The sequence below is a fragment of the Neoarius graeffei genome, chromosome 22 (assembly GCF_027579695.1).
Source record: "Neoarius graeffei isolate fNeoGra1 chromosome 22, fNeoGra1.pri, whole genome shotgun sequence".
In the NCBI taxonomy this organism is placed as follows: domain Eukaryota; kingdom Metazoa; phylum Chordata; class Actinopteri; order Siluriformes; family Ariidae; genus Neoarius; species Neoarius graeffei.
In genome coordinates this window covers 60,140,564-60,168,035 of record NC_083590.1, presented here as the reverse complement: position 1 = coordinate 60,168,035, position 27,472 = coordinate 60,140,564, and the positions used below count along the sequence as shown (strand labels likewise).

Here is a 27,472-nt window from a genome sequence, read left to right as displayed (position 1 = left end):
CATTGTCCTCTGTAGGGAGAAGAGAGGCAGAATTCAGAACAGAACAACGTTTCACAATGATGTTAGGCATATCAAGTATGACAGTGTTATACTTCAACCATCTCTGTGCTGACAAATGTGACGTCTTTTTCTCCAACAGAAGCAGTGAGACAGCATGTGGGACCAAAAGGGGTGAGGTTAGAGTACCCCACAATATTTCTGGAAGCAGTTACTGCCTTTTCAGCTGCAGCAACTGCACGCAGGTAAACAGGAAGTCCAGCCGCCATTAGATCCAGCCTGCTGGAGAAGTAAGCTACAGGTCTCAATCTATCCCTGTCTTTCTGCAAAAGAACAGAGATCATAAAACCCTTCTTTTCATCTACAGTTTGAACAAATGGTTTATTGGGGTCAGGCAGTCCCAGCGTGGATGTGGTCTGCAGGGCGCCTTTTAGGGCCAGGAATGCTTCTTCAGCCTCTGGTGTCCATACGACAGGTGATGAAGCGGTGAGGGATGAACCATGCACGAGCTCTCTCACTGGACTTTCCAGGATGGAATAATTCGGAATGAATGCTCTGCAATACGAACACATACCCAAAAATGACAAAACTTGTTTCACAGTGATCGGCTTGGGAATTTTCTGAATAGCTGAGACTCTGTCCGCAGACAGCGTTTTCCCCTCCCCTGTGATGTCATGCCCTAAGAAATGCACCTTCTGTTTTGTAAACTGTAATTTTGTGAGGCTAGCCTTATGACCCTCCTTAGCGAGGTGTTGCAGTAGCATTACAGTGTCATCTTCACATTGAGCTTTAGTTAGGGCACAAATCATTAAATCGTCAACATACTGCAGCAAAGCTGATCTTGGTGACAAGGTTAACGAAGTGAGGCTGTCTCTGAGGCACTGGTTGTATATGGTTGGGGACTCGCAGTAACCCTGGCACAAATGAGTGAAAGTGTATGGACGACCATCATACATAAAGGCAAACCAGTACTGGCTATTTTTATGTAGAGGAATAGAAAAGAACGCATTTGCTAGGTCCACCACTGAAAACCACTTACTGTCAGCGGGCACCTGGCCCAAAATGGTATATGGGTTAGGGACGTCAGGTGCACGCGGAACAACCGCAGCATTGACTGCTTGCAGATCTTGGACAAATCTCCACTCTTCGGGCTGGGACGGTTTTCTTGCCTTCTTAACTGGAAAAATAGGAGTGCGCACTGGAGAGTCCGGGCAAGGGACAATTACACCTGCCTTCAGCAACAAATCAAAGACCAGTTTTATACCTGCGATTGCTTCTGGTTTGAGTGGGTACTGGGTCTGTCTAGGCCTGAAATCTGATTTGGGGGTGATCACCACTGGTTCAGCATTCTTTATTAGGCCCATATCATGTTTACTTTTTGCCCAAACGGAATTTGGAACTCCCGCCAATTTGGGGTGCACCTCTGTTGGAGTTATGCCTGTGGAAACGGAGACAAACAGGCCACTATGGCCGGGGTCCCCAGGATCCTGGCCATCAGTGGCTAATATTATGCTATGCTTAACATACACACACAGCATGACTTTGTTTGTAGACCCCAAGCCTTTGGCAAAACAACACACTCGGGTCCTCTGTTTGGGACCGTTCATTGCCATCGACTGCGCACTTCTTGACCCACTCCCCCACATCTTTCCAATGGGTGGCTCGTGGCTTTGCTAATGAGACATGGGGTATAGAATTAATGATGTCAAAGAAATCATGCTGGTAGCAGCCAACCTCAGAGTCCTCGGTCATGAGGCCGCGTTTGAGAACACTGCGATGAACATTGATGCAGCTGTTTGGACAACGAGTAAAATGGACCTGCACAGCGCAATAATGTTTAGACCAATATGTAGTTTTGAGGGTCAATCTTTCACATGCGTGGGGGTCTGCAAACCAAGTCTTTTCAAACTCTACATCTTGCCCTTGGTGAACATGTGCTGTGCAATGCAAATCTTCCTCTTTCAGATAATCTGTGTCAACTGATGTGTTCAAGTGTGCGAGCTGTACAAGGTGTTTTGGAGCTTGTGTGAGTTGATCTGAGCAGAGCCGCCAGACATACACATACAGAGGGCTTCCAAACCCATACTGCACACCGCACATTTCACTTACTACAATAGTTAGTCCATCTGGAGTGGACGTGAGATTTACTCCTAATTTGCACATTAAATCACGTGCTAACAAATTTACTGGACATGTATGTGAGATGAAGAATGAGTGGGACGTAACTATTCCTCTCTCGCTTTTACACGGGAGGTTGACTGAGAGTTTCGGTTACAGGTCGTCCTGGGATGCCCATTGTCTGAATTTAATTTGAGCTGAGCGGTGGGTCTACTGGAAGTACCCCATGTTGTATGACTGAGTGTCCTGCTCCAGAATCTACTAAAAAAAAAATCAACACATGCCCACATACAGTGAGGGGTATACAAGGGAGTTTAGAGAAGGGAGTAGTTGTGTATTTTAACAAACTTAATGCAACTTCAGGTGTATCTATCTGGACTGGTGTATCGGGTGTTTCTGTGTAGTCTTCCTGTTGCATGCAGGTGCTGCTACTAATGTGATTAATGTTATGTGAATGCTCCTGTCTATGTGTATGTGTATCATCAGGTGTGTGTGTGTGTTACCTCCCCTGTTCTCTGTGTGGGGCCTGTTCCCGGAGTCCGCCCATCAGTCTGCTTTGCTGTACTCCTCACAGGGCCTCTGGCTGCTACTGTGGAGACAATCTCGAGCAATGCGTCCCTTCTGATTGCAGTTGTAGCAGGTTGCGCCTTTTATCCAGGACGGGTCACCCCAGGTCATCCTGCCTCGGCCCTTTCCTCGACCTCTTCCTCTAGGTCCAGGCTGAGCAGTCTGGAGAAGAGTGAGAGTGGCGGCATGTAGGTCTTGGTCTCTTTGTGTTGACTTTGTCTTCTCCTTCTCTTTGAGCAGCTTTTCTGCATGCACAGCGTACTGCTCGATCTTGGTGAGGCTCAGGAGTGCCCTCCACTGCAGCCAGGGTCACGGGCCTGGTCAGGCCACTGTGTTTCTCGTGCGTGGCAGTGAGACGGGCGAGAAACGCTGACACCACTTCACTATCTTCTTGCTTACACATACTGATCTTAGTCATGTCATGTTCAAGGGAAAAGCTTCGATCAGACAAGCACAGAGAGCAGTGATGGTATCTCTGTACTCACCATTGCCAGCCACGCTCCAGTCTGGTGTAGTCATTCGCTGGTCAGCTTCCAGCCACTCTTTGGAAACTTTGTTCCAATCTCTACCCATCTTGATCATGAGTAGGTGGCGAACTTCATGGGTGGTCGGTCGGAATTCTCTGCAAAATATCAACAGCTATTTACCAAATCTCTTTCCTCCTACCTCTCTCACATTGGGAAGAGAAGCCATGCTTTCCTTCATGTCAGCTGTCGTCCAGGGTCTGTGGACTAGAATCACGCTGTCAGCTCCAATCACTTCCACCATTGGAAGATGAAGGACTTCAGACTTTAGGTTACGGCCTTGTGGACCCACTGGTGAGCATGTGGCCAGGTCCAGGAGGGTGTCTCTTCCGTCACCATATGCAAGACCGGATTTCGTGTGCGATGGAGAAGCGAGAGGCGCTGATGCTGGAGGCGGCTGGTAGGCTGGGAGAGATTCCAGAGGCTCAGTTTTTTTCTTTGTCTCAACTTCTCCCCTTCTCTGTGTGTGAGGCGCTTGTGGGAATGATGCTCTGCCTTGCTGAGGAGGCAGTGTGTGTCGGGGTGGTGGGGCAGACTCCAGGTCAGGGTCCATCTGAAATTTCAAACACTGAGAAGAGGGTGAGAGCCCTGCCTGCCATTTCTCTCTTTTGTACTCTCTCTTAAGTGTTTCTTCTTTCCATGCAGAAAACGCCCTCCAGTCCCCTAAGAACTTAACATTATCTGCAGACTCTTCCCTTCTGTTTCAACTTTTCTTCTAACTGTCCTATCTGCCTGGGACTAAAACTGCCCTTTTCAGGGAATTCTAAGTCCTTTATCCGTATATCAAACTGTGCTAAGCAATCTTCACCATACGAGGTTTTCATAAACTGGATGTTTGGGCTGTCATAGGAACAGCCAATTCTTATTATAGCACATGTAGCTTCATACTTACTTGCTTTTTTCTTTTCTTTCCCTAACTTACTGTTTCTGTTCCTCATTGTACACTATTATATCAATAGGTTATGACGACAATGGCTGAGTTTTTATTTGGATCACAAGAAGAACAAGTTGGACTATGTCCAAAAATGCAACACAATAATCCTTTAGTTGTGTTCTTATTAGTAAATAATTTATCTGAAATTTGCCTTAAACTAAAGTAGGTATCATTTAGCACAACAACCTCAAAGACAACTCAGGCATGTGTACAAAATCTTTCTCTGTTTCAGAATTTGGAGGAGGACAGTACTCTGTTAATTCATAAATATTTTGCGTGCACACCGGTGTCTTTGCGACTTCGTAATCGAACCTCTCGATCCCGTTCCTCTGACAGGCCAGTTGTTCACACAGAACAAAGGGAGCAAAACTCAATTCTCTCCCAGTTACGAATCACTGAACGTGAGTCTGTCGAGACACGCACCCATACTTCCCTTGCTCAAGTAGGTGAGCCGTTACCCAGTCGTCACTTGGGCGGATTTTTCTCTTAGACAACCCAATAAACTACTCGCGGTTTGTCGTCTCAAAATTGTGTTTTATCCATTTCGGCAAACATATTGATGGTACCACAGCTTAGCAGTCCTCCTGGGCTCGGACAAACTTCTGTCCGTCTCTTATATCAGTCTTCCTTGACTGGGACAATCTGTCCATCTCTTATATCATTCTTTAAATACTAGGACAAATCTCTGTCCATTTCTCATATCACTCTTTAAATACTGTTTCCACTAATTTCTTTACACAAGAATGCAAAGTTATCACTTACTGCTTCGGTGAGCCCTGATGGCCTGGTTTCTCGTCTGAGTTCTCAGCTCCACACCGTAGCCTTGGGAGTGTTCCGTCGTCCGAGGATCAGACGCATAGGGCCCACCCAGTGGACGCCAAATTGTAATGGAAATTTCTAATAAACACTTCAGAATGCTTAGCAGTTGTCTTTTCAGTCATTTATTATGGTAAGGCATATAAAAGAAATATAAGATAGGAAAGAAAAGAAGAAGAGTAGAAGACACCACTTCAGTGATGCCAAGAGTACGCGCACTCTGAGTTATGTTTTTTTGGCTGTATCTATTATACTTCTAAAGGCATTCGCTCACTGCTTGTGTCTTCACGTGATTGGATCAAGATTTTCTATGAAGTTTTGCTAATGAGTGCACCTGGCATGCTTTGGTACGTGCAGGCAGATGCAAGCAGGGAGAACTCAAGCTCCCTGCTTATCACCACTGAGGTCAGGAGAGGTGGTTACATCATGAGAAGATGCATAGTTAGGAGGAACTCAAGCACCCTGCTCATTACCACCAAGGTCACAGAAAAGTGATTACAGCATGTGAAAAACATCTCAGTAACTAAGCCACTTTAGCTCAACATACAGAAACACAGAGAATAATAATGTTTGTCCATTAAATTTCCCTCACACATGTGGGTGCAATCAGTTAATTATTGAAATTAAGTGATCAATCTCGTTAAATCAGTCTCATTAAATTTTGAAGGTCAATAATTAAAATGAATCAATCCCATTGAATCGTTTAATTTGACTCGTTTGAATTGAATCATACTATAGAATCAGTCTCATTCAGTGAATCATTCAATGAATCGTTTAGTGAATCGTTCAATGAATCATTTAGTGAATTGTTCAATGAATCATTTAGTGAATCGTTCAGTGAATCATTTAGTGAATCGTTCAATGAATCATTTAGTGAATCGTACCATTAATCCTGGATAAATTACCAGACAGCTAGATTATGGTATATTTCCAAATTATTACGATCACTTACCATATTACATAACATATGCACCCTTTCTGAATTCTTTGAGAAGATTGGGGACTTCACATATTGTTCACCAACAAGATGAATACACACAGCTTTGATAATAAATGAATTTATTATACAAAGATAAAAAAAAAAAAATGGATAATCAATATATACAAGCAGTGAGGTGTATATACATGTGTGGTGTGTGTGTATGGCCTAGCTTGTGGCTAGCTAAAACAGTGTGTGTGTGTGTGTGTGTGTGTGTAGGACTTGACCATGTGTTTAGCCTCGTGTAGCTAACTACACGTGGTGGAGGCCTAGATTAGCCTTGTGTTGCTAGTGTGTGTTTGCTAAAGGGCCCTATGGCCTAGCTAAAGTGTGTTTGTGAAAGGCCCTATGGCCTAGCTAAAGTGTTGTTGTTAGGCCTGGTGAGGCCTACTGAGCACGTGTTGCTAAAGACAAAGGGAAGCTATCTAAAGTGTATCAGGCCTGTTGAGCACATGTTCTCAGTAACAAAAAGATTCCACACTCATAACATTACCAAACTCACTTTAGCCTTGATAAGGTCAAAATGTATGATAAGGAAATGAAGATGTTAGTCAGAATAAGAGAGAGAGAGAGAGAATGCACAACTTATTAAAACAATTGAGAGAACATAGAACCAAAATAAATCAACACGCTGCGTGTCTAACAGTGTAACAGATAAACCTGGGTTTAAATTCACACTACTTCAAACAAAAACAAAATTCCTAAGACTATCCTAATTATGCCCAAATGCCAAAATCTTACTTAATCCTGCCTTTAGCAAGATATGAAGAACTATTCGCCGGTGTAGTCTCGGGCCTCGCCGTGGGAGCACGTGAGCCGCTCGTGATGGAGGCGCAGAAAACTTTCGGGTCCAGCGGAGCACTTGGGTGGTTCCCGTGGAAAGCAGAGGATTCTTGGTCTGAACCTCAGCGTTCGTGAGGAAAAGTCTCTGATCAGAATAAGATGCACAGCGCTTTTGAGTTAAAAAGGATTCAATCGCTTCTTAACTTTTAACTGCCTGGGCTGCAGTCGTGACGTCACTTCTAATGCAAGTAAACCGGTTGTAACTCAGGTTGAGTTTAAAGATCGCGCGACTCTAGAGTTTACCTTTGCCAAGGGTAAGAAAGAAAATCGCGCTGAGTGATGGATCTTGCAAGAAAGAAGACGTCTTTCTGGGTGGAGAGCGCCTCTTTATACGTCCAGGTTCATCGGAAGCCAGACGTGAGAGACAAAGATGGTGGAGCTTCCGCTTGGATTTATGCGTGCATGGCAGACTGACGTAGGTGATCCCGCCCACGCGTGACGTAGGTCACACGGAAGTTGCCTGGGAATTGTAGTTCTGACACAAGATGGCGGCATGATACCTACACACACTAAACACTGCTTGTTTTAAAGGGACCGTGCAATTTAAGAAAAACAGCAGTGTGTGAATGTTTTGTGTGTGTATGTCTTTTTGTGAAACTAGGGTCAGTGGACCTCGCTTTGGGGGTATGCTCCCCTGCAAGATAATTTTGTTTATTTTAAAGTTAAATGTGTCAAATTGGTGCACTTTGAGAGCAAAATTAAGAGTTTAGATCTATGAAGAACATCTCATCTCTAGCCGCTTTATCCTGTTCTACAGGGTCGCAGGCAAGCTGGAGCCTATCCCAGCTGACTACGGGCGAAAGGCGGGGTACACCCTGGACAAGTTGCCAGGTCATCACAGGGCTGACACATAGACACAGACAACCATTCACACTCTCATTCACACCTACGGTCAATTTAGAGTCACCAGTTAACCTAACCTGCATGTCTTTGGACTGTGGGGGAAACCGGAGCACACCCACGCGGACACGGGGAAAACATGCAAACTCCGTACAGGAAGGCCCTCACCGGCCACGGGGCTCGAACCCGGACCTTCTTGCTATGAGGCGACAGCGCTAACCACTACACCACCGTGCCGCCCCTGTGAAGAACTTGCTCAAAACAATTTTGTGCTTTAGTAATTTAATCATAAACACACTGGTTGTATCGATATGAATGACGATGCCACAGCAAAACGGTCACACCTGCAAAGCATGGTTAAGGAGTTTAACAGTTCATAAACGGTTAAAAAAATGACTAGAGCATACATTTCAGCCCTCAAAGAAATGAAGCAGAAGTGGTTACCTGTGTTCAACTGTTTTATTTATTTATTTTTTAGAAAATTTAATATTGAGTAGAGAACATGCAGAATAATTTAATTTTAGCCAAAAATAAACCTATTTTGAACTCTGGTTAGAGCATGCACTTGTGTTTTGAATGACGAATACATGCTACCGGATGTGTTAGCAACTTTTCTGACTCAAATAAGCTAAAACTCTACAAATTTATCCGTGCACTGTTTTAAAGCGAGGAGATGAGATTCGGGCACGCTGATCTTAAGGTCCTCTAAGTAAGCTCAAGTTTGATGAATGCTAATTATCAATGCTAACTTCTGCATTGATGTTATCTGTTTGCTGTTTTAAATTGATAACCATAGTATTGTGTTTGGACTAGTGGATGACTGGAGTGGACACTGTCAAGTTAATGTTATCAGTCTCAAATCAAGTGGTGGTGTGTTCTGAAAATGCTTCCATCACCACAGTCTAGGTAACTCATGGAAAACACTGTAATGAGCGTTGCCTCACGTTTTTAATAAATTTATACAATTCCCTGTGTGATTTACCTATCTGTTTAATAATTGACAATCTGCTGTAGTGCAATCTGGGTAAAATTTTGCAAATGACCTTCTACCCCAGCATAATGTGTGTGACATTCTTCATAATCGATAGCCAACTTTAATTTGGTGTGTCTTGACATTCTGGTTTGATCTTGGATGTGCTTCAGCCCCAACAACCTTGGAAATCTCTGGTACATATGACAGTCGGTTATGGTTGGGCAAGTTACAGCAGTTTTAAATGAACATGCAGCCTAGCCCATCTCTAAAGTCCTTGCGCCATGCAATCAGGCACATTGGGCGGTGCTGACCTTCGTTTCCATAGCCCTCGGCCTCTCATTTATACAGCTAGGGTTACGGGGGGGGGCTAGTCCTCTGGTAACCGCAAGAGGTAACAGCCTAGTCTATAGCTATGTTTTAATGTTAATTTTAAGCTCTTCATTCTGGTCCTTGAAAATGGCATTGCAGGACAATTCAGGGTGCTGATGCCCAAACAGTATGTAGATATTTTTATTTAAACATTTGGAAGCCTATGCCTCTAATGCCTTGTTTGTTTGTTTGTTTGTTTGTTTGTTTGTTTGTTTGTTTGTTTGTTTGGTCCCTCCTTTAATTTTTGACTTTGCCATGGATTTTGTTTCACTGCTGCACACTGCTTTTGCATTAATGTAGAAGGTTAATGTGCATTAGCTAGCTTGGTTATGATTGACCAGTGAGAACATGTCTGCTGTCATGTGAACCCAAAATGACAGGCCCACAGAGAGGGCTGGTAAAAACACAGCAAAACAAAATCTCTGTTCATTATGCCCTGATGAATAAAATAGCTGGTTCTGTTCAGACAGTCATCCTAGCTTACTTCTCAAGGGAATTTTTACAGCCAGGGGAAATATCCTTGGAGAAAATCCATTCCAGTATGTTGCCTTCCCTCTTTTTCATGTTCCTGACCATAGTTGGGAAGCGGGAGTGAATCCGGTTTGCTAGACTCGCTCACTTACCTGCTTGCATGGCTTTCATAATGCTCCTGGATTCTAACGGGTATATGAGTCAGGACATGCACACATGGCATTGGTCTGAACAAAGTAAATGTCTCGTCTCGTCTTCATCTGCTTTATCCGGGGCCGGGTCGTGGAGGCAGCAGTCTGAGCATGGAAGCCCAAACTTCCCTTTCCCCAGACACCTTGGCCAGCTCCTTGGGAAGAACACCGAGGCATTCCCAGGCCAGCCAAGAGACATAGTCCCTCCAGCATATCCTGGGTCTTCCCTGGGGCCTCCTCCTGGGGGGACATGCCTGGAACACCTTCTCAGGGAGGTGTTCAGGAGGCATCCGAAAGCTGATTCCTCTTGATGTGGAGGAGCAGCGGCACTACTCCGAGCTCCTCCTGAGTGACTGTGCTTCTCATCCTATCTCTAAGGGAGCGCCCAGCCACCCTGCGAAGGAAACTAATTTCGGCCACTTGTATCCGCGATCTTGTTCTTTCGGTCATTACCTAAAGCTCATGACCATAAGTGAAAGTCGGAACGTAGACCGACCGGCAAATCGAGATCTTTGCCTTTTGGCTCAGCTCCTTCTTCACCATGACGGACCGGTAAAGCGACCGCATCACTGCGGAGGCTGCACCGATTTGCCTGTCGATCTAACGCTCGATCCTTCCCTCACTCGTGAACAAGATCCCAAGATACTTAAACTCCTCCACTTGAGGCAGGACTTCTCCACCAACCTGAAGAGGGCAAGCCACCCTTTTCCGGTCGAGAACCATGGCCTCAGACTTGGAGGTGCAGATTCTCATCCCAGCCGCTTCACATTTGACTGCAAACCACCCCAGTGCATGCTGAAGGTCCTGGTTTGAAGAAGCCAACAGGACATCATCCGCAAAAAGCAGAGATGAAATCCTATGGTTCCCAAACAGGATTCCTTCCAGCCCCTGGCTGCGCCAAGAAATTCTGTCCATAAAAATTATGAACAGAACCAGTGACAAAAGGCAGCCCTGCCGGAGTCCAACATGCACTGGGAACAGGTCTGACTTACTGCCGGCAATGCGAACCAGGCTCCTGCTCCGTTCATACAGGGACCGGACAGCCCTTAGCAAAGAGCCCCGAACCCCAAAATCCCGAAGCACCCCCCACAGAATACCACGAGGGCCACGGTCGAATGCCTTCTCCAGATCCACAAAGCACATGTGGACTGGTTGGGCAAACTCCCATGAACCCTCGAGCACCCTGTGAAGGGTATAGAGCTGGTCCAGTGTTCCACGACCAGGACGAAAACCGCATTGTTCCTCCTGGATCCGAGGTTCGACTATTGGTCGAATTCTCCTCTCCAGTACTCTGGAGTAAACCTTCCCTGGGAGGCTGAGAAGTGTGATTCCCCTATAATTGGGGCACACTCTCCGGTCCCCTTTCATAAAAAGAGGGACCACCACCCCAGTCTGCCACTCCAGAGGCACTGTCCCCGACCGCCACGCGATGCTGCAGAGGCATGTCAGCCAAGACAGCCCCACAACATCCAGAGACTTGAGATACTCGGGGCGGATCTCATCCACCCCCGGTACCTTGCCACCGAGGAGCTTGCAAACCACCTCAGTGACTTCGGCTTGGGTAATGGATGAGTTCACCTCTGAGTCATCAACCTCTGCTTCCTCAGTGGAAGACGTGACTGTGGGATTGAGGAGATCCTCGAAGTATTCCTTCCACTGCCCGACAATATCCCCAGTCGAGGTCAACAGCTCCCCACCCGCACTGTAAACAGTGTTAGCAGAGTACTGTTTCCCCCTCCTGAGGCGCTGGACGGTTTGCCAGAATTTCTTCGAGGCCAACCAATAGTCCTCCTCCATGGCCTCACTGAACTCCTCCCAGTTCTTAGTTTTTGCCTCCGCAATTGCCCGAGCTGTGGCATGCCTGGCCTGCCGATAGCCGTCAGCTGCCTCTGGAGTCCCGGAGGCCAACATGGCCCGATAGGACTCCTTCTTCAGCTTGACGGCATCCCTTACTTCCGGTGTCCACCACCGGGTTCGGGGATTCCCGCCACGACAGGCACCGGAAACCTTGCGGCCACAGCTCTGAACAGCTGCATCTACAGTGGAGGTAGAGAACATGGTCCACTCCGACTCAATGTCCCCCGCTTCCCTCGGAAGCTGGGAGAAGCTCTCCCGGAGGTGGGAGTTAAAGACCTCCCCAACAGAGTGCTCGTCCAGACGTTCCCAGCAGACCCTCACCATACGTTTGGGCCTGCCAGGTCTGTCTGGCTTCCTCCTCTGCCAGCGGATCCAACTCACCACCAGGTGGTGATCAGTTGACAGCTCGGGCCCTCTCTTCACCCGAGTGTCCAAGACATAGGGCCGGAGATCAGATGAAATGACAACAAAGTCGATCATCGACCTCTGACCTAAATTGTCCTGGTGCCACGTGCACTTATGGACACACCTATGCTCGAACATGGTGTTCGTTATGGACAAACCGTGACTAGCACAGAAGTCCAATAACAAAACACCACTTGGGTTCAGATCGGGGAGGCCGTTCCTCTCAATCACGCCCCTCCAGGTGTAACTGTCATCGCCCACGTGAGCGTTGAAGTCCCCCAGTAGAACAATGGAGTCCCCAGTCTGAGCACCTCTCAGTACCTCTCCCAGGGACTCCAAGAAGGCCGGATACTCTATACTGCTATTCGGCCCATAGGCACAAACAACAGCAAGAGCCCTCTTCCCGACCCGAAGGCGCAGAGACGTGACCCTCTCATTCACTGGGGTAAACTCCAACACATGGTGGCTGAGCTGGGGAGCTATAAGCAAGCCCACACCAGCCCGCCGCCGCTCACCATGGGTGACTCCAGAGAAGTGGAGAGTCCAGCCCCTCTCAAGGAGCTTGGTTCCGGAGCCCAAGCTGTGCGTGGAGGTGAGCCCGACTATCTCTAGCCAGTACCTCTCAATCTCCCGCACAACCTCAGGTTCTTTCCCCCCCAGCGAAGTGACATTCCATGTCCCAACAGCTAGCCGCTGTGTTCGGGGATCAGGTCGTCGAGGCCCCTGCCTTCGACTGCTGCCTAATCTACACTGCACCAGCCCCTTACGGCTACCTCTGTGGGTGGTGAACCCACAGGAAAAAGGAAATGTCTTCATATGAAAATAGCGCTCCTGATTTCTGTGAAGATTCTCAGTCACCCAGGTCATAATAAACTGTGGGTGGTAAAAGAGTGTGTGGCAGTGGGGGCGTGGTCAAGCGTCGGTCTGTGACCAGAGGGCAGAGTCAGGGAAGGTAAGTGGCAGAATCACTACACCTGATGTGAATTAACCTGTGTTTGTGTCTTCCCAGCAACCACGCCCTATATAAGGAGAGAGAGGGCAGAGGAGGGGAGCTCTCTCCCGCACCAGATGACTTGTGTGTGTGTGCGTGCGCGCGTGCGTGCGACTGGGAGAGTGTGCAAAGTTAAAGCTGAAAAGCTAAAATAAAAGAGTTTTGGAACTCAGTTCTGGCCTGCCGTACTTCTGTGCTCGCTCCCGGGTTTCAGCACCACTGTAGAAGTCAGCGTGGGTGGGTGGAGCACAGAAGTACGGCAGGCCAGAACTGAGTTCCAAAACTGTTATTTTAGCTTTTCAGCTTTAACTTTGCACACTCTCCCAGTCGCACGCACACACACACACACACACACACACACACACACACACACAAGTCATCTGGTGCAGGAGAGAGCTCCCTTCCTCTGCCCTCTCTCTCCTTATATAGGGCATGGTTGCTGGGAAGACACACAAACACAGGTTAATTCACATCAGGTGTAGTGATTCTGCCACTTACCTTCCCTGACTCTGCCCTCTGGTCACAGACCGACGCTTGACCACGCCCCCACTGCCACAGAGAGCAACTGGACTTGCTTGAAGATTTTTGAAGACGTTTCACCTCCCATCCGAAAGGCTTCTTCAGTTCTGTCTGACTAATAGGGAGCATCAGGTATTTATCCTTTCATGGATGAAAAGCCATCCTAAGGTGTTGAGTCATCCTGTTGGTGTGGGTCACTGGGGGCTGAGTGTGAACGGCCTTGAGAGTCGTTGGGGTGATCAATGGATTGTTGGTTCTCTCTGTCCTCCTGTGAGTCACTGAAAACAGCTGGGTTTTGGTGTGCATTCAGTTGTCTGGGAAGTGTGCCAAGGACTGCATTGTAGGTGGCTGATAAATGATGTCTTAGACCCCCACCTCTGTTCAGTGATTGCCATTCCAGATTGACAAAAATGGCTTCTTTAACTCCTCGCTCATACCAACGATCCTCTCTGGCTAAAATACGTACGTTGCAATCCTGAAATGAGTGTCTTTTGTTGTTAAGATGAAGGTAGACAGCAGAGTCCTGGCCTGAGGAACTGGCTCTCCTGTGTTGAGCCATGCGCCTGTGAAGCGGTTGTTTTGTTTCCACAATATACAAGTCCGTGCATTCCTCACTGCACTGAATTGCATACACTACGTTGTCCTGTTTGTGTCTAGCTATTCTGTCCTTAGGGTGGACCAGTTTCTGCTTCAGGGTGTTACTGAGTCTGAAATGTACCGGAATGTTGTGTTTGTAGAAGATCCTCCTGAGTTTCTCAGATAGACCAGAAATGTAGGGAATGACAATGTTCTTGCATTTGTTTCTGTTGTCCTCCTTGTCTGTTATGTTCCTTTTTCTGCTCTTGAAGAAAGACCAGTTGGGATACCCACAGTTCTGAAGTGCTTTCTTGATGTGATTCTGCTCCTTCTCTTTCCCCTCTACCGTTGTAGGAATGTTCTGAGCCCTGTTTTGCAAGGTCCTAATGACCCCCAATTTGTGTTCCAGTGGGTGGTGAGAGTCGAAGAGTAGGTACTAGTCTGTGTGTGGGGGTTTCCGGTAGACCTCGATGCTAAGGCTTCTGTCTTGTCTAATGTGTACATTGCAATCCAAAAAGGCTAGATTATTCCCACTGACGTCCTCCTGAGTGAAATTGATGTTGATATCCACTGCATTGATGTGCTTAGAGAAGGCTTCTACCTCATGGGTTTTAATTTTAACCCAGGTGTCATCCACATATCTGAACCAGTGGCTGGGAGCAACTCTTGAAAAAGTGGTCAAAGCTGTATGTTCCACTTCCTCCATGTACAGATTGGCCACAATAGGGAACACCGGTGAGCCCATGGCGCATCCATGCTTTTGTCTGTAGAAACTTTCATGAAACTGGAAATAAGTGGTAGTCAGGCAGAGGTCAAGTAGGGTGCAAATCTGGTCCGTGGTGAGGTTCGTTCTATCCAGTAAGGTGCTGTCTTGAAGGAGTCATTTTCTAACATTCGACTGCTTCTGTGGTGGGAATGCAGGTGAAAAGAGAAGTGATATCGTAGGAAACCATCATCATCAAATGTTACTCATTGGTTTCAAATGGTTTCATCTGAGTCTAGTTTGAGGTCTGCAACTTTAGTAGCAAAATCTTGGGAGTTTTTGATGTGATGTGGCATGTTCCCTCAGGCCAGGACTCTGCTGTCTATCTTCATCTTAACAATAAAGGACACTCATTTCAGGATTGCAACGTACGCATTTTAGCCAGAGAGGATCGTTGGTATGAGCAAGGAGCTAAAGAAGCCATTTTTGTCAATCTGGAATGGCCATCACTGAACAAAGGTGGGGGTCTAAGACATAATTTATCAGCCACCTACAATGCAGTCCTTGGCACACTTCCCAGACAACTGAATGCACACCAAAGCCCAGCTGTTTTCAGTGACTCACACGAGGACAGAGAGAACCAGCAATCCACTAATCACCCCAATGACTCTCAAGGCCGTTCACACCCAGCCCCCAGTGACCCACACCAACAGGATGACTCAACAACACCTTAGGATTGCTTTTCATCCATGAGAGGATAAATACCTGATACTCCCTCTTGGTCAGACAGAACTGAAGAAGCCTTTCGGATGAGAGGTGAAACATCTTCAAAAATCTTCAAGCAAATCCAGTTGCTCTCTGTGGCAGCGGGGGCATGGTCAAGCGTTTGTCTGTGATGGAGGGCGGAGTCAGGGAAGGTAAGTGGCAGAATCACTGCACCTGACGTGAATTAACCTGTGTTTGTGTGTTTTCCCCCAGTGACCGCACCTTATAAAAGGAGAGAGAGAGCAGAGAAAGGGAGCTCTCCCCAACGTGGGCATTTGTGCGTGTGGGTGAGTGAAGTAAGCTGCTGAAAAGTGCAAATAAAAGTTTTTGTAAGAACTCTGTTCTAGCCTGCCGTGCTTCTGTGCTCCACCCACCTTCAACTATCTCTACAGTGGTGCCGAAACCCGGGACGGAGTACAGAAGAGAACAGCCTCATGGAGTCCTCCCCCTTCAAGGACCTGGTCCATGCCCTCGCCACGGCCCAACAGAGCCAGCACCAGGCGCTGGTTGCCCTCCGGAAGGAGCAGGAACAACGGTTCGAAGCCCTGGTGCTGGCGCAGCAGGAAGATCGCCAGGCGTTCCGGCACCTGCTCGCGTCGGCGGGGTCCACCATCACCCTCCCCACCTCACCCTAACAAAGATGGGTCCGCTGGACGACTCGGAAGCCTTCCTCACTCTTTTTGAGCAGGCAGCAGAGGCGTGGGGTTGGCCAGTGGAACGGCGCGCCTCCTCCCCCTGCTAATGGGTGAGGCGCAGCTGGCCGCACTACAGCTCCCTGCCGACAGACGGCTGGTCTACACCAACCTCTGCAGGGCCATCCTCCAATGTGTGGGATGCACCCCGGAGCAGCAACAGCAGGAGGTCGGCCGGCTGTTCGCGTTTGGCCAGCAATTCCGGGACACCTGCTGGCGGTGGCTGAGGGCCGACAACCGCGATGCCGAGGGAATCATCGACCTGGTGGTGCTGGAACAATTCATCGCCCGACGTTCGGAAGGAACAGCGATGTGGGTCCAGTGCCATCGCCCGGCATCGCTGGATCAGGCCAACATGCTGGCGGAGGACCATATGGCGGCTGTTCCGATGGCAGGACAGCGTGTCTCCTCTTCTCCCCTCTTTTCTCTATCTCTCCCCTTCTGTTCCTTGTCCTCACCCCATTCCCCCACTGCGGAGGCGGGGGCCGGCTCCACCCCAGCCGGCCCACCGCACCCGCGGTGCCCTCCCGTTTCCTACTTCCTTGTCTGCCCCCCCCCAGGTGAGTGAGCTCCGAAACACCGGTGCAGAGGGAGAGCCTGAGCCGGTATGCTGGTGCTGCGGGGAGTCAGGGCACCTCCAGCATCAGCGCTTGGCGATGGAGGTGGGCGCGGTGGTCTGGATGTCTGACGCATCAGGGACCGCCCTTGATCAGGCTGGACCGTATCACATACTGGTGAGTATCCAAGGGGATACGTATCAGGCTTTAGTGGACTCCAGCTGTAATCAGACGTCAATCCACCAAAGCCTGGTGCAAGACGAGGCATTGGGGAGAGCACAATTGGTGAAGGTGTTGTGTGTTCGCACGGGGATGTTCACAACTACCCTTTAGTGTTGGTTCACATTCTATTTCGAGGGGAGAAATTTAGAGTAAAGGCGGTGGTTAATCCTCGCCTTACCCACTCGATAATTTTGGGGACTAATTGGCCGGGATTTAGTTAATTAATGGCACATTTAGTGAAGAGTGGGGCCTGCCATAATTTAGCGGGAGGAGGTCCCGGTGTGACATTGGCGGGAGCAGCTGTCACAGAGCCGTCTACATCATCACTGTGTCAGAGTGAGGAGCAGCAGGCTCCTCCTTCCTCTCTCGGGGAATCCCTCGTGGATTTCCCATTGGAGCAGTCGCGAGACAAAACTCTGCGGCATGTGTTTGACCAGGTGAGAGTAATCGATGGTCAGACGCTCCAGCCAAATGCAACCCCGTCCTTCCCCTATTTCTCCATTATTAAGGATAGGCTATACCGAGTGATGCAGGACACTCAGACTAAGGAACCGATAACATAGCTTTTAATACCAAAGAGCCGCCGGGAATTTATATTCCAGGCGGCTCACTTTAATCCCATAGCCAGACACTTGGGGCAGGATAAGATACTAGCCCAAATAATAGCCCGGTTCTATTGGCCAGGGATTCGCGGCAATGTCCGTAGGTGGTGTACGGCATGCCGCGAATGCCAGTTAGTAAATCCTGCGGCCATTCCAAGAGTGCCTTTGTGCCCTCTGCCATTAATCGAGACCCCGTTCGAAAGAATTGGGATGGATCTCTTCAGGTCATTAGATCGGTCAACACAAGGATATCACTTTATTTTAGTTCTAGTAGACTATGCAATGCAATATCCGGAAGCAGTGCCTCTTTGCAATATCTCAGCACGTAGTATTGCAGAAGCACTCTTCCACATCATCTCCCAAGTCGGAATCCCCAAAGAGATTCTGACTGATCAAGGCACTACATTTATGTCACGCACACTGCGTGAACTGTATTGATTACTGGGAATTGGACCTATCCGCACCAGCGTTTATCACCCACAAACGGATGGCTTAGTTGAACGGTTCAATCGCACCCACAAGAACATAATTCGGAAATTTGTAAGCGAGGACGCATGCAACTGGGATAAATGGCTCGAGCCCCTGTTATTTGCAGTGCAAGAGGTCCCACAAGCCTCCACGGGGTTCTCCCCATTCGAATTATTACACGGGCGTAAGCCGCATGGCATTCTAGATGTGCTGCGTGAAGATTGGGAGGAGGGACCTTCAACAAGTGAAAATAAAATTCAATATGTTATCGACCTGCATGCCAAACTCCACACACTCATGCATCTAACCCAGGAGAATTTGCGGCAGGCCCAAGAACGTCAAGTCCGTCTGTACGACGGGCACGCGCCTTAGGGAATTCACACCGGGAGATAAAGTACTCATGTTGTTGCCCACATCGAGCTCCAAATTGATCGCCAGGTGGCAAGGACCCTTTGAGGTCACACGGTGAGTTGGGGATGTCGACTATGAGGTGAGACGAACGGACAGAGGTGGGGCATTACAGATTTACCACCTCAATCTGTTAAACTTTTGGAACGAGGAGGTCCCCGTGGCGTTGGTGTCGGTGGTTCCAGAGAAGGCGGAGCTGGGGCCCAAGGTTCAAAATGGAAAATTGGCATCGCCCACCGCTCCGGTCCCCTGTGGAGACCACCTCTCCCCAACCCAACTCATGGAGGTTGCTCAGTTGCAGACAGAATTTTCTGACGTGTTCTCGCCCCTGCTCAGCCGCACCCACCTAATAGAACACCACATTGAGTCGCCCCCAGGGGTAGTAGTGCGCAGCCGCCCTTACAGACTGCCCAAACACAAAAAAAAGGTGGCTCGGGAAGAACTCGAGGCCATGCTCGAAATGGGCATCATCGAGGAGTCCCACAGTGACTGGAGCAGCCCGGTGGTCTTTCTTCCCAAGGCTGACGGGTCAGTCCAGTTCTGTGTGGATTATAGAAAAGTCAACGCGGTGTCTAAATTCGATGCGTACCCAATGCCTCATATTGATGAGTTGCTCGATCGACTAGGCATGGCTCGTTTTTATTCAACACTGGATTTGACAAAGGGATATTGGCAGATCCCCTTGACTCTGCTATCCCGAGAGAAAACGGCCTTTTCCGCACTGTTTGGCTTACACCAGTTCGTCACACTTCCTTTTGGGCTGATTGGGGCACCCGCTACATTCCAGCAGCTTATGGATAGGGTCCTCTGCCCCCACTCCACCGACGCGGCCGCATACTTGGATGACATCATTATTTTTAGTAATGACTGGCCTCGGCACTTAGAACATCTAAGGGCTGTCCTTAGGTCGCTGAGGTGAGCGGGTCTCACAGCCAACCTGAAGAAGTGTGCAATTGGGCAGGTGGAAGTATGGTATCTGGGCTTCCACTTGGGCAATGGGCAGGTGTGTCCCCAAATCAATAAGACAGCAGCGATTGCAGCCTGCCCGAGGCCCAAGACCCAAAAGGGGGTGAGACAGTTCCTGGGGCTGGCTGGCTACTATCGTAGGTTTATACCTAATTATTCGGACGTCACCAGCCCGCTGACTGATCTAACTAAAAAGGGGGCACCAGATCCGGTCCAGTGGACGGAGCAATGCCAGCGGGCTTTTTCTGAGGTAAAGGCTGCACTGTGTGGGGGGCCACTGTTACACTCCCCTGACTTTTCTCTCCCCTTTGTTTTGCAGACGGACGTGTCGGACAGAGGGCTGGGGGATGTTCTGTCCCTGGAGGGGGAGGGCCGTCCAGTGCTGTACATAAGCCGGAAGCTGTCAGTGCGCGAGGGCAGGTACAGTACAATAAGAAAGGAATGCCTTGCCATCAAGTGGGCGGTCCTCACCCTCTGCTACTACCTGCTGGGGCGCCCTTTCACTCTCTGTTCGAACCACACACCCCTGCAGTGGCTCCACTGCATGAAGGATGCCAACGTGCGGATCACCCGTTGGTATCTGGCACTCCAGCCGTTTAAGTTCGAGGTGGTCTACAGGCCAGGGGCGCAGATGGTCTTGGTGGATTTCCTCTCCTGTTGGGGGGTGGGGTGGGGGTCTGCTGCAGGCCGGATGGCTCCCCGGCCTGAGTCAGGCGGTGGGGGTATGTGGCAGCGGGGGCGTGCTCAAGCGTCGGTCTGTGAATGGAGGGCGGAGTCAGGGAAGGTAAGTGGCAGAATCACTGCACCTGAGGGGAATTAACCTGTGTTTGTGTATCTCCCCCAGTGACTGCACCCTATAAAAGGAGAAAGAGAACAGAGAAAGGGAGCTGTCCCCAACCTGGACACTTGTGTGTGTGTGTGTGTGGGTGGGTGGGTGAGCGAAGTAAGCCACTGAAAAGCGCAAATAAAAGTTTTTGTAAGAACTCAGTTCTGGCCTGTCATGCTTCTGTGCTCCACCCACTTTTAACTATCTCTACACCCTCTTTTACCACCCACAACTCATAACCATTACAGTCGTGGCTAACTCCACATAACTTCTGCATAGTGACAAAACCAGCCATATGTTGGGGGGGAATCCGACAAAACCCCTGCTGCAATAGGCCGTCTTAAAACTACAGGACACATTTTACAAGTACCATGCAACTATCTGAGGAAATTATGAGTAAAATGTTGACTAGAATTAGACTAAAATTAAAACTGAGTTCCACTGATGAAATCTTGACCAAAAAAAAAGACTAAAATGTAACTACAATTTTCAGGACACAGGACTAAAAGTAAATTTAAAATTATTTAAATTAAAGATGAACACTGCTACACTGAACTAAAACAACATTGGCACCCAAATAAATATTATTTGTACAGATAAAAATATTTTATATAAAATCCATTTAGGGACAGAACTGACTTTTAAAGTTGTGTATTTTGTAGCTGTCTCTTTAGAAACCAAAACACAAGGGACGGATATTTATCAGAGAGGTCTGCTTCACAGCACAGCTTTGCCATGTCAGAAGTAAAGCCTTTAATGAGAAACCTTTCCTTTGCCTAAATTCTGATAAAGCCTTGCCTGCATTTTCCTATAGTTACAAATTCATCTCGGAGCTTGTCAGCTGTTTTGTGAATCTTACGATACAGTCAAGAACCTTTAATTCAGCCTTCATGAGGCTTAATAATATTGGCATGAGACATTGTTCTTATTTCTGTATACCTCATTTAAAGCCATATATTGATTTTGTAAAGAAAATGTAAATGTGGTATTTTTCTACAGGTATACAGGAGCATGCAGTGTGAAGAATACATTGATGCCAAAAGAGAGATGCATGTGAATTGGATGAGGTGAGCAGTACACACCAGCTGTTGGGTCATTTTCGTGATTTAATTTTACAGCTCCTCATTTGTTGGAAGAACTTTATCTTCATGTCACTGATATCTCTGCCATGCTTTCTCCAAGTCTGTAACTTTACTCTGATTTTTACCTTTTCTGGAACGTTGCCTCACTCTTTTAGGTATGTGAATTGTGCCCGTAATGAAGAAGAACAGAATCTTGTGGCATTTGAGTATCAAGGGGGAATTCTGTATCGTTGCTGTCGATCCATTAGCCCAGGACAGGAGCTCTTGGTGTGGTATGAAGAGGAGTACACCAAAGAACTCAGTCCTGCACCAACAGGAACAACCAGACAGCAAGGTGTTACTTTTGTCTCAGAGGTTATAGCGGTTATTTTCTGCATCATTTCATGACATGTTTCTGAGCCTACCAGTGTTTCTGGGATGAAAGCTGTTGTACAATGCAGTCTGCAATAACTAGAGCACATTCCCAGAGAACTCATTTTGGCCTGTTCCACCAACCAGGTAGGTCTTCTCTATCATATGACAGTGACCAACCAGAGAGGGTGAAGTCTATCAGCTTCCTTTGAGACACGTGAAGTCAGCCCACTGCATATCTTGCTATTGCGAAACTGACTATATAGTAAACCACGAGATATTGTAGTTTTATTCATCATGCCCAATTTAGCCAGAAGTCGCGTAAAATGCATGCCCTGTGGATCCCGAGTGGCACAGCAGAAAAGTGTTGTCCCTGTCATCCTGCCCATCATCCAGATATTGCCACTTTCAAATCCTGATGATGCCACAATCATCTGTGGTTGGGAGCTCAAGACAGCAAAATTGTCTGGGCTCTCTGGGAGGGAGAGATGGCATGCTCTCTCTTCTCTGCCCCGTCAGTTACACTGGCCAGTCATGGGTGTGTGAGAGCACATTAATAGGGAAGTAAGTGGATTGGACTTTCCTCTGAGTGTGCTTTGCAGCCCCTTGACATTGTATGAGTAAAACGTGGTCAACTGGTGTTAGTTGTCTTGGAGGAAGCACATGATAGCCCTCCCTGGTTGGTAGCTGTTATATGATACTGGAGAGGAGTCTGATGAGTGGGAATTGTCCATGGCTAAATTAGGGAGAAAATTGGTGGGTAGGGAATGCCCTGTCACAATAAACACATAGGATAATGTCAGACCTCCCCATATTACAGAAACACAGGGGGGGAAGGCATTATAATATCTTCAGTGCAATATAACCAGCTGGCTGGAGAGAAGTTAGTTGAACACACACATGCAGTGTCTGAACCAAGTGAAGTTGTTAATTGGATAATGCAGATGTCAGTCAAACCCATCAACCATTATACAAATCAATTGCAACACATTTGCTTTATTTCAGGAGTATATGTGATGGTTATATTATCAAGCAATTTAACAAGCAATAACAATTTGAGTATGTTTATGGAATTCAATAATTTCACAAGAGTCATACCATGGAGAACTTATCTTTTTAATTATGTTAATTTTTAGCTCCTTAAACTCTTGCAGCTGAAGAACTTCAACATATTAAGGAACAAATAGCGTCCGATGAATGAATGAACAATTAAACACATGGAGGTTTGGTTGCTTTATTACTACAAACCACACCATGGCATTCTTCAAATACTGCAGGAAGGAAATTCCTACTGCTGCAGACCTACTTGAATGCCATCTGAACCGATGCGGTGTGTCCCTTTTTTAATACGCCTACATTTAAATTAAATGACTATTGTTATGTCTTAATTTATGGATGTTGGCTTGCTTTCATCAGTTACATTTAATATGAATCAACTGGGTTTCACAAAATCCCACAAAATTTAATTTCATGAAATTTGTGTGTAATTGAAATTCATAAGTGTTTTAAACTTGACAACCTAATCCATATATAAAATACAGATAGAAAATACAGATTTGCTTGTGTAAGTGCTACTAGAAGCTATTTGCAAATCTATTCATATACAGTTTAATAAATAAGGCCCATTTTTGAATCTTTCAGAACCTTGAATGGTGAGTACTGAGTTTCCTTCACAATCCTGGATGAGATGTAAATAAGGCTAGACTTGATGTGATGTCCAACAGGAACCAACAACTCCCCTTTGATCGCTCATACCCACGGAGCTATGGCCAATGCTGTGCATAGCTGCTGTTCCAGGACCTTATTGAATCTCCCAGTATTCCAGGCTCGAAGCTGCTATATCTTAGTCCTCAATCTCTTTTATGTATCTCAGTCTTAATTAATGTAGAATCTTGATTAAGTTTCAGTAAAAACACTCCTTACATTGGGTTAGTGTTGTTATATTTTATAATCTTGTTGCATTTCATGTTCAATTTCTGTTATTTTTGTCCTTTCGTTTCTCCAGAAGAAAAGAACGCTCTGCTGCAAGTCTTTTCCTGCTCCACATGCCCTCATTCTGATGCATCTCAAATTTCCCTCGACAAACACATCCAGAGATGCCACTATGAAGAGTACGCGAGACTGCGAGAATCAGGAGAGATTAAATATGAGCTTCAGATCCCCTACAAATGCTCCAGTCGTCAACCAACATCAGCTGATACTATCCATTCTGATACTTCCCATAATGATATACAGAAGGAAATTCACCACTGCTCAGACTGTGGAAAGAGTTTTAGTCATCAGAATGCACTCAAGACACACCAGTGCAATCACACAGGAGGAGATCCACATGACTGCTCACAGCGTGGTAGGAATTTTACTTACCAGAGTGCTCTCAAAACACACCAGGGCATTCACACAGGAGAGAAGCCGTATCACTGCTCACAGTGTGGGAAGAGTTTTACTCATCGGAGTACTCTCCAACGACACCAGCGCATTCACACAGGAGAGAAGCCGTATCACTGCTCACAGTGTGGAAAGTGTTTTACTCGTCAGAGTGCTCTCCAAATACACCAGCGCATTCACACAGGAGAGAAGCCGTATAACTGCTCACAGTGTGGGAAGTGTTTTACTCATCGGAGTAATTTCAGAAAACACCAGCACATTCACACAGGAGAGAAGCCGTATCACTGCTCACAGTGTGGAAAGTGTTTTTCTCGTCAGCGTGCTCTCCAAATACACCAGCGCATTCACACAGGAGAGAAGCCGTATCACTGCTCACAGTGTGGGAAGAGTTTTACTCATCAGAGTAATCTCCAAACACACCAACGAATTCACACAGGAGAGAAGCCGTATCACTGCTCACAGTGTGGGAAGTGTTTTACTCGTCAGTGTGATCTCCAAACACACCAGCGCATTCACACAGGAGAGAAGCCGTATCACTGCTCACAGTGTGGTAAGAGTTTTACTCAGCAGAGTGGTCTCCAAATACACCAGCGCATTCACACAGGGGAGAAGCCGTATCACTGCTCACAGTGTGGGAAGAGTTTTACTCATCAGAGTGCTCTCCAAATACACCAGCGCATTCACACAGGAGAGAAGCCATATCACTGTTCACAGTGTGGACAGAGTTTTACTCATCAGAATGCTTTCCAAATACACCAGCGCATTCACACTGGAGAGAAGCCATATCATTGCTCTCAGTGTGGACAGAGTTTTACTCATCAGAATGCTCTCCAAATACACCAGCGCATTCACACAGGAGAGAAGCCGTATCACTGCTCACAGTGTGGAAAGTGTTTTGCTCGTCAGTGTGATCTCAAAACACACCAGCGGATTCACACAGGAGAGAAGCCATATCACTGCTCACAGTGTGAAAAGAGTTTTACTCGTCAGAGTGATCTCCAGCGACACCAGCGTATTCACACAGGAGAGAAGCTGCATCACTGATCATAGTGTGGAAAGATGTTTTTACTTATTTAGTTACTTTTAAGACCTACAGGTGCATTAACTCAGAGACATTGCATGATTTAAAGTTGTCAAATTAAATATGGTTATTACAGTTTTGGCTGAAAATGACCTGTACTTTGAACTTTATTTTTCATGTTACACTGGTCAACAATTTTTCAGAAGTTGTCTGCTTCAGAGATTAAATTGGCTATTATGAAATCTGGTGTGTTGAATTAAAAGTGACGGTTAATCAGCTGATTGGCTATGGCTTCCAAGATATTTAAGATTTTAGATTTTGTACTTACAGTAGTGCTTGAAAGTTTGTGAACCCTTTAGAATTGTCTATATTTCTGCATAAATATGAGCTAAAACATCAGATTTTCACACAAGTCCTAAAAGTAGATAAAGGGAACCCAGTTAAACAAATGAGACAAAAATATTATACTTGGTAATTTATTTATTGAGGAAAATGATCCAATATTGCATATCTGTGAGTGGCAAAAGTATGGGAACCTTTGCTTTCGGTATCTGGTGTGACCCCCTTGTCCAGCAATAACTGCAGCTAAACTTTTTCGGTAACTGTTGATCAGTCCTGCACACCGGCTTGGAGGAAATTTAGCCCGTTCCTCCATACAGAACAGCTTCAACTCTGGGATGTTGGTGGGTTTCCTCGCATGAACTGCTCATTTCAGGTCCTTCCACAACATTTCGATTGGATTAAGGTCAGGACTTTGACTTGGCCATTCCAAAACATTAACTTTATTCTTCTTTAACCATTCTTTGGTAGAACGACTTGTGTGCTTAGGGTTGTTGGCTTTCTGCATGACCCACCTTCTCTTGAGATTCAGTTCGTGGACAGATGTTCTGACAGTTTCCTTTAGAATTCGCTGGTATAATTCAGAATTCATTGTTCCATCAATGATGGCAAGCTGTCCTGGCCCAGATGCAGCAAAACAGGCCCAAACCATGATACTACCACCACCATGTTTCACAGATGGGATGAGGTTCTTATGCTGGAATGCAGGGTTTTTCTTTCTCCAAACATAATGCTACTCATTTAAACCAAAAAGTTCTATTTTGGTCTCATCCGTCCACAAAACATTTTCCAATAGCCTTCTGGCTTGTCCACGTGATCTTTAGCAAACTGCAGATGAGCAGCAATGTTCTTTTTGGAGAGCAGTGGTTTTCTCCTTGCAACCCTGCCCCGCACACCACTGTTGTTCAGTGTTCTCCTGTTGGTGGACTCATGAGCATTAACATTAGCCTATGTGAGAGAGGCCTTCAGTTGCTTAGAAGTTACCCTGAGGTCCTTGCCGACTATTACACGCCTTGCTCTTGGAGTGACCTTTGTTGGTCAACCACTCCTGGGGAGGGTAACAATGGTCTTGAATTTCTTCCATTTGTACACAGTCTGTCTGACTGTGGATTGGTAGAGTCCAAACACTTTAGAGATGGTTTTGTTACCTTTTCCAGCCTGATGAGCATCAACAATGCTTTTTCTGAGATCCTCAGAAATCTCCTTTGTTCGTGCCATGATACACTTCCACAAACGTGTTTTGAAGATCAGACTTTGATAGATCCCTGTCCTTTAAATAAAACAGGGTGCCCACTCACATCCCTGTACCCTTGTCATCCCATTGATTGAAAACACCTGACTCGAATTTCACCTTCAAATTAACTGCTAATTCTAGAGTTTCACATACTTTTGCCACTCACAGATATGTAATATTGGATCATTCTCCTCAGTAAATAAATGACCAAGTATACTATTTTTGTCTCATTTGTTTAACTGCTCACAGTGTGGAAAGAGTTTTACTTATCAGAGTGCTCTCCAAATACACCAGCGCATTCACACAGGAGAGAAGCCGTATCACTGCTCACAGTGTGGAAAGAGTTTTACTCATCGGAGTCACCTCCAACGACACCAGCGCATTCACACAGGAGAGAAGCTGCATCACTGATCATAGTGTGGAAAGATGTTTACTTATTTAGTTACATTTAAGACCTACAAGTGCACGAACTCAGAGATGTTGCATGATTTAAAGTTGTCAATTCAAATATGGTTATTTGAGTTTGTGCGTAAGTAAATATGGTCTGAGTTAGTGCACTTGTAGGTCTTAAATGTAACTAAATAAGTAAACATCTTTCTACACTATGATCAGTGATGCAGTGCAGCTTCTCTCCTGTGTGAATATGCTGGTGTCGTTGGAAATCACGACACCAATAAAAAAAATACAATAAAGATAGTATACTTGGTCATTTACTATATCTCATCTCATCTCATTATCTCTAGCCGCTTTATCCTTCTACAGGGTCGCAGGCAAGCTGGAGCCTATCCCAGCTGACTACGGGCGAAAGGCGGGGTACACCCTGGACAAGTCGCCAGGTCATCACAGGGCTGACACATAGACACAGACAACCATTCACACTC

The 27,472-nt window shown here is 46.8% G+C and overlaps 1 protein-coding gene across 6 annotated transcripts in view; it reads left to right on the top strand.

Annotated features, from left to right (window-relative positions):
- Nucleotides 1-25,362, top strand: part of LOC132871001 (zinc finger protein OZF-like) — a 98,734-nt gene extending 73,372 nt beyond the window's left edge. For 2 of the 6 annotated variants that reach the window (XM_060905135.1, XM_060905134.1), the window contains exons 2-5: nucleotides 15,652-15,725; nucleotides 21,179-21,246; nucleotides 21,417-21,595; nucleotides 23,618-25,362. In XM_060905135.1, the coding sequence (XP_060761118.1) occupies nucleotides 21,191-21,246; nucleotides 21,417-21,595; nucleotides 23,618-25,041 (1,659 nt within the window). In that variant the 5' untranslated portion in view covers nucleotides 15,652-15,725; nucleotides 21,179-21,190 and the 3' untranslated portion in view covers nucleotides 25,042-25,362. Of the gene's footprint in view, nucleotides 1-139; nucleotides 243-2,791; nucleotides 2,871-15,651; nucleotides 15,726-21,178; nucleotides 21,247-21,416; nucleotides 21,596-23,617 lie in introns of those variants that run through there. The other 4 variants (XM_060905131.1, XM_060905130.1, XM_060905132.1 and 1 more) reach the window with 3 other exon arrangements.
- The last annotated feature ends 2,110 nt before the right edge of the window (nucleotides 25,363-27,472 follow it).